General features: G+C 53.8%; 1 protein-coding gene across 1 annotated transcript in view; it reads right to left on the bottom strand.

Moving 5' to 3' along the window:
- Positions 1–3,396, bottom strand: part of NFAM1 (NFAT activating protein with ITAM motif 1) — a 66,973-nt gene extending 63,577 nt beyond the window's left edge. The window contains exon 1 of the mRNA XM_015571953.1: positions 3,339–3,396. Coding sequence (XP_015427439.1) covers positions 3,339–3,348 — 10 coding nt within the window. The 5' untranslated portion in view covers positions 3,349–3,396. The remainder of the gene's footprint in view (positions 1–3,338) is intronic.
- Positions 3,397–7,523: the final 4,127 nt, after the last annotated feature.

Raw genomic sequence — 7,523 nt, 5'->3', positions numbered from 1 at the left:
GCGTGGCCTTTCAAAAGCAGAAGATAGACCAGAGTGGATTCAGTGTATGAGCAAGAGGGAAGTGGTCCCAGGTGAGGGTAGAGAGGGAGGGGAAACTCAGATAGTGCAGAAATCAATGTCTGTTCAGGAGCCTCAGTCCATGGCATTTATCACTGCAGCCTGAGCTGACAGACACCAGCAATCCTCGGTGTTCCCCGGCTGTGGCAACATCACTCCAACTGCCTCTGTCTTCGCACAGGGAGTCACCGTCCCTCTGTGTCCAAATCTCCCTCTTCTCATAAGGACACCAGTCACTGGACTCGGCTCACCCCAACCCAGGGGAACCCCACCTTAACTTGATTACACCCGAGACCCTATTTTCAAACAAGGTCACATTCACAGGTTCCAGGCAGACCTGAGTGTGCGGGGGGCAGTGTGCAGCCTGGGACGGCTCCAGTTCCCCATGCCCTCCCTCCCTAAGCCTCTCGGGGCCACCCGCCCGCTCCCCTTGAGCTGCCCTCGCCCGGAGCCACCCTCTCAGACACACTCCTCTTGGCTGTGGGTCTGCATACGGTTCCCCTTCCTCCTCACCCATCGCCCTTTCCCAGCCTTTGATTCCAGCTACAGCGTTTTCTTGATCAATACGTCTTCCTACAGTGCATTTTCCCACCCGAGTGCGTGCAGCTTAAATCCTCCAGGTACCGCCTTGCAGGCCAACTCTCTCCGTAAAGTGCTTATCTTAGGAAATCTGGGTAGAATCCGAGTTTGATCTCCATACCAACTAATTAGTATACACACAGGCTCCCTCGGCAAAATGGTTCCAGCCGCCCGCCCGCCCGGAGAGCTGGCTGCGGCCGCCCGCACAGGAGGCCGGGGAGGAGGACGCGAACGCAGCCGATGGCTCTCCATCGGCCCCGGTGGACACACCGCTGCCTCCTGCTAGCAGATGGCCTTGGACCCCAGGGCACTGGCCATCTCCACTGGGAAAGGAGGCAGTTGGGACCCGGAAGTTCATGGGACTTCCTCAAGGCCACAGCAAGTGCACGATAAAAGGAAGCCTGGAAGCCTGCCCCCGCCTCTCCACCCCCCACCTGCCTGGCCAGGCCGCCAGCCCACGTCTTGGCAGGACCACCAGCGGGTCTTGTGCGGTGCCAGCTCCTGGTTGTGCTGGTAACAGCAAGAGTCCCGCCTCCAATCGGCTCAGGTCCTGGAAGATGTGCCACTACTTCCGCCACGGGGGCCACCGCCCAAGGGATGTGGGTGTTAATTTTTTTAAATATTTTTTTGATTCAGAGAAGAAGGGAGAGATAGATGATGAGAGGGAATCATGGATCGCTGCCTCCTGCACGCCCCCCACTGGGGATAGAGCCCGCAACCCTGGCCTGTGCCCTGACCAGGAATCAACCTCCTGGTTCATAGATTGACGCTCAACCAGGCCAGCCGGGTGGGATGTGGGCATTATCTCGTCCCTGGGGTGGACCGGACGGCGAGGGGAAGAGCTGACTGGTGTTTAAGTCATGCTGCGCCCGTTCAAGCACAACCAGCTTCGCCGGGCTCGGGGGTGGGCCCCTACGCTTCAGGTCTTCCCAGCTTTCAAGGGACTCCCAGCACCAGCCCCCACGTCCAAGCCGCGATCGCCTGCAGTGCCCACCGCCTGGCACGGGACTCACCCAGGCCCCCAGGCCGCGGAGAGAGCTGTTCTGAGTGGCTTCCACAGCCTTTCCCAGAAACGTCATCACCCAGTCAGTCGGAGGTCAGTTCTTAAGCCAGAAGTAGCCCCTTTGGAAGGAACTCTGGAGGCTGATGGGAACTCTGGAGGCCCAGGGCGCTAACGGCAGGTCCAGGAGGAAGTGGCCTTAGCACGAGGCCTTGGTATCTCGGATCTGGGGACCTGGGGTTTGGGAGGGAGTCAGGGGTTGGGGGTGGCATGGCCAGGCTCACAGTGGAGTGGGCACACACAGGGGCTCCGCCACCGCCGCACACCCACAGTGACGGCGAGTGGGCCACGCGACCCCGCACACGGCGGACCCTCTCCTAGCACGCGCTAACTCAGCAGCAACGCCGCGGACCGGATTTGGGGGGCTGCGTTCAGAGCACAGGGGGCCTCTTTTCAGGTCTTTACCTTTTCTTTAAATAATTATTGGAGCACCATTTAGACCCCGGAAATGTGTGCTCATTTTAAAGTGAGGGGTTTTGGTTAATGTATGCACTTAGGCCACACACACTCTTTACTGTCCTCAGCACCGGCACGCTTTCAGCTTTCAGAGGTGACTTGAATTTCTGGGAATACGCAAACGTGATTGCAACCAGCCTGATCAGTAAGGATATTGATAAAAATAAGTCCTACCATTTAGGACCCAGAACAGAACAAACCTCAAATGTGGCTACAAATGAATTGCTCTGTGTGTGGCTCTGACTACCTCTGAGTTCTCTTTAAGGGAAGTTCCAAAGGTTTTTCTTGGTGAATGACATGCCCAAGTAAATATTCTGGAGATCTAAAGATCGCTGACGAGGGTATAGAGTACACTGTCCACTCCACTGAGGACGTGTTTTGTTGTTGTACAGTACGTCCTCAGGTGACGTCGGAGATCCGTTCCCACGGCGCGAGGTAACGCGATTTTCGCCGTGAGTCGGAACCCACCTACATCAGCACCTACGTCACCCACATGGAGCACACACACAGCGGTAATGAAGGGAAACAGGACACGAATTTAAAAGAAAGATAACAATTCCTGACCTTTACTTGTGGCAAATAAATGATAAAAACATAAAACACATGTGTACACACGTCAAAATGACGGAACTTTTTTTTTTATATAAATAAATGGGAGATGGCGACGTACCCACGAAACGTACCTCGAGTCTGACGTAACCCGAGGGCTGCCTGTACTTCATATATTACACATACTTCTACCTAATTTTTTAAAATCCTCACCCAAGGACAGGGAGAGGGAGAGAAAGGGAGGGGGAGAGAAACATTGATGTGAGAGAGAAACATCAACTCGTTGCCTCCCATACATGCTCTGACCGGGGACCGAACCGGCAACCTTTCGGTGCACAGGACAACGCTCAACCAACTGAGCCACTCCCGCTGGGCACATCTGCCCGAAGTCTAAAAGCCTTCCAGGAACCAAATCTCATGAGTCAGAAAGGCCCTGAAGTCTAAACTCTGAGGGTTACAACCGCGGTAAAGGGAGATCAAGGTTAAAGTTTCCAGAACTGAGGCCTGCCCGTTCTGAATAGGCCCGTCACACTCATGCTGTAAAGCAACAGTCAATTACCTTTCAAGTTGCAAGACAAATCTTTCCTGCAGGATATTTTGCCGCAATATCATATCCCAGTGGCGTATTCACACTTACCACGCGCCATGCGACAGCTCAGCCTTTAGGTGAGTTAACTTGTTCATCACAAAAACTGTGAAGATAAAGAAAAAAAGAAAACTTGTTCAGCACAACTCATCCCCACTCTATGGTGAAGGAACCAAGGCTCAGAGAGGTGAAGTCATTCGCCCAGAGTCACACAGCAGACACGCGATGGACCAGGGTTCAAACCTGGGCCATCCAGCTCCGGAGCCTGAACACACACCCCTGCACCCCATCCGGCACCACCTCACAGTGGGGAACCGGAGGCAGAAAGGGCCCACGGTGACGCCCACGGGGCGCGAGGCGGCAGGAGGCCTGCAGAAGCACTTGGGGCTGCCCGAGCCCGGGGCTCCTAACTTCTTGTGGGTCACCGGTCCTGCAAGACTCCAGTGAGGGCCCTGGAACGGTCTCCACAAACACGCACGTGGGCACAGCACACACAACCCCACGTCGTCCGTGGACGGTCTGAAGGGCGTGGGACCCGGATCAGAAATGCGCCTGCTCCCCGCCCCGATCCTGGAGGACTGCCACCTCCTGCAGCCTTTCAGAACTCTGGATTCATTCATTCCAATAACCGAAACGTTTAGAATCATAAAGCACCTTCTTCTTCAAGACCCAAGTCCCTGCCTCCTCCCCACACAGAAGCATTCTGCGGAGAATTCTGAGAAACCAAGGCCCGATCCCAGGAGGAAGCTAGTGCCGGGGAGGAGGAAGCTAGTGCGGGGGGCAGGCTGGCGGCGCCCGGGGTGATGGGCTGCGAGCGGTCATTCATTTGCTCACTCAGTTTACGCAGGGCCTGCTAGGGGCCGGTGCTTGGGGTGCAGCGGGCACAAAACCCCAACCCGAGCAGACCCCTGCCCGTCTGAGCTTCCGTGCCGGCAGAGGGAGACAAAGAACCGAGAACAGGCCGGAGAGCAGCCTGTTACTGTGAGAACACAAAGGAAGGGGGATCCGCATGCCCGGGGCAGAGAGGGTTTTAAGGCAGGTGGTCCGGGCAGACCTGGTGAGGAGGTGGCATTTAGAAAAGACGTGGAGGAGGTGGTAGAGCGGGTCACGTGGGCAGCGAGGAGGGACCAGCGCCCACGGGGTCCAGGGGCTGCTGTGTAAGGGCACAGGACAGAACATGCTGGGTGCATTTAAAAGAGGGGTGTGGCCCCGGCCAGGGTGGCTCAGTGATTGAGCATCGACTTATGAACCAGCAGGTCACGATTCGATTTCCGGTCAGGGCACATGCCCGGTTGCAGGCCCGATCCCCAGTGTGGGGTGTGCAGGAGGCAGTTGGTCAATGATTCTCATCATTGGTGTTTCTTTTTCTCTCCCTTCCTCTCTGAAATCAATAAGAAAATATTTAAAAAATGAAAGGCCAGTGTCACTCAGGGGTTGTGTGGCACAGAGGGTCGCAAGTTCGATTCCCAGTCAAGGGCACGGACCCAGCTCCAGTCTGGGTTGGTGTGTAAGGCAATCAATCGATGTGTCTCTCTCATATCAAGGTTTCTCTCTCTCCCTCCCCCCTCCTTCCTACTCCCTCTAAAAAGCAATGGGAAAAATATCCTCGGGTGAGGATTACAAAAATAATAATAATTAAAAGGTCGATGTGGCTGGAGGGCAAAGAGTAAGGTCAAGGTCAGCAGGTGAGCTCATAGAGGCACTGGGACTGGTGGCGAGAATCAGAAGCAACCAATGAATGTATAAATACCGTAAGTGGAAAAACAAATCAATCTTTCTCTGTCAGATCAATCAATCAATATTACTCATGGATAATTGAGACCATTATAAACTTTTAAACAATAATAGATACAGAGGCAGAGCGGCCTCAAACAGAGTGTCAAACTGCAGCGGGAAGGCCGGGGAGGGTTCGGGGGCGGGAGGTAGGGGGGTAAGAGATCAACCAAAGGACTTGTATGCATGCATATAAGCATAACCAATGGACATAAGACACTGGGGGATGGGGGGGGCTAGGGGACTGTCTTGGGCGGGGGGAAAAAATGGTCACATATGTAATATCCTTTGTAATAAATAATAAAACAAAATAAAATAAAAAAATTAAAAAAAAGAAAGAAAAAAAATAAAATAATAAAAAAAGAAAAAGAAAAGGAGAAGCAGGTGGAGGTGTGGTGGCAGTATTCTAGATGAGAGACACGGGCGGCTCCAGCCGGCTGGCAGCAATAGAAGTGGCAGGCCCTAACCAGTGTGGCTCAGTGGATGGAGCGTCGGCCTGTGGACTGAAGGGTCCCAGGTTCGATTCCGGTCAAGGGCATGTACCTGGGTTGCGGGCACATCCCCAGTGGAGTTGTGCAGGAGGCAGCTGATGGATGTTTCTCTCTCATCGATGTTTCTAACTCTCTATCCCTCTCCCTTCCTCTCTGTAAAAAATCAATAAAATATATTTTTAAAAAAATAGAAGTGGCAGAAGTGGACGGAGTCTGCATCTATTTTAATGCGGAGCCAATGGCATCTCAGGACAGACCGTGGCTGGGGGGAGAGAGGAGAAGGATGAGTGTAAGGATCTGGGCCTGAGTGGTGGGGGCCGGGGAAGGGTGCAGTCCCTGAGAGGCAGCAGGCCTGCGGGCATGACGAGATGTGTGGAGGGGACAGCGAGATGGATGTGCAAGCCGGGCGCACGGGGGTGCTCAGGGGAGAGGGTCCGGCCAGAGATACCAAGGGCAGCTGTCAGGCATGATCAAAGCCACGAGAAACTGCTGCCAAAGGAGAGAAAAGGTAAAATTAAAAAATTAATGTCTGGTTCACACGGAAATGTTAATGGCATTCAGAGAGAGAAAATCATGAATATATTCATCAGGGCTTCACAGAAAATCAAGCCATCATGTATGAATGTGGGAGAAGCTGGAACTGGGCGGATGGTGCTTTCAGCTCTCAGCTGGGCCTCTTTACCTTCATCCTACCCTGCTCTGTATTTTAAAAGTATACAGCAGCCTGGCTGGTTGGCTCAGTGGTTGAGCGTTGACCTATGAACCAGGAGGTCACCGTTCAATCCCCAGACAGGGCACATGCCCAGGTTGCAGGCCCGATCCCCAGTGTGGTGTGTGCAGGAGGCAGCCGATCAATGATTCTCTCTCATCATTGATGTTTCTATCTCTCTCTTCCTCTCCCTTCCTCTCTGAAATCAATAAAAATATATTGAAAAAAAAGTTTAAAGCTATTTTCATCTACCATTTGTTTTATGCCAGACACCGAGCCAGGCCCCCTATTGGCATTACCTCATTGATTCAATGATTCAATACAAGGTCCCAGAAGCGTGCTGGACACAGCAAGTGCTCAGTAGCCATGTTTATCTCACTCAGCCTCCACATACCTAACAATCCCTAATGAGGGAAGGAATGCTGTGCCCCACCATCAATGAGGACATGGTGCTGGGTCCAGAGCGGTCAGGGTCGGGTCTGATGCTGCCACTTCTCATTGCACACCTGATTCCAGAACATTCCTGGGAAGGATTTGGTGGCTGGTCAAAAAAATATATGCACCAAATGTCAGTCCAGGTGAGACACGCAGCACCGTGTAGACTCCACGCGGACTGGAGAATACTGACCCGCTCCTGTGGGCCCTGGGGTGCAGCGACGCCAGAAAACCAAATGCGGCGCTGCCAGAGCTGCTGGGGGCTCCTGCCTCCAACACCCCCTTGCTGAGAGCCAGCTCCACACAGGCCAAGAGATGCGGACACTGAGGCGGAGAGAGGATCAGTGGCCGGGAATCAGGCGAAGGTGGGAAGTCAGTGGTGCTGACAGGCCAGTGGAAAGACAGCCGCAGGCAAACAAGACAACTGCACACGGGCGAGCGGAGAGAGCAAGCGGGGTGCGGGGTCAGGGACTAGGGTTGCGCCTCTAGATGTTCAGGAAGCAGCTTCTTGCAGTTTTGTATTTAACGCTTTGTAATCCGATCCTGCGGACAAGGAAGTGCCTTGAGACTTTGCAAGGTGGAGAGGAGAGATGTTCTTCCGAATTTTTGACCCTGAAATGGTCCTTGAACCAAAAATGTTTGGAAACCGCCACCCAAGTGTCTGTGCATGTCTCTCCAGCTTCTCACATAAGGGGGACCGAAGCGGGAGGTGGTGGGGGGCTTCCTGCCCCTTTCTCTTTCATTCAAACCAGGAGCAGCCGACGTGCAAAGGACAGCGCGCCTGGGAAGACGCTCTGGTGGCGGAGCCAGGGCCCCCAATGGCAGCCT

The sequence above is a fragment of the Myotis davidii genome, unplaced genomic scaffold (assembly GCF_000327345.1).
Source record: "Myotis davidii unplaced genomic scaffold, ASM32734v1 scaffold428, whole genome shotgun sequence".
NCBI lineage: Eukaryota > Metazoa > Chordata > Mammalia > Chiroptera > Vespertilionidae > Myotis > Myotis davidii.
This window is presented reverse-complemented; position numbering and strand designations above follow the sequence as displayed.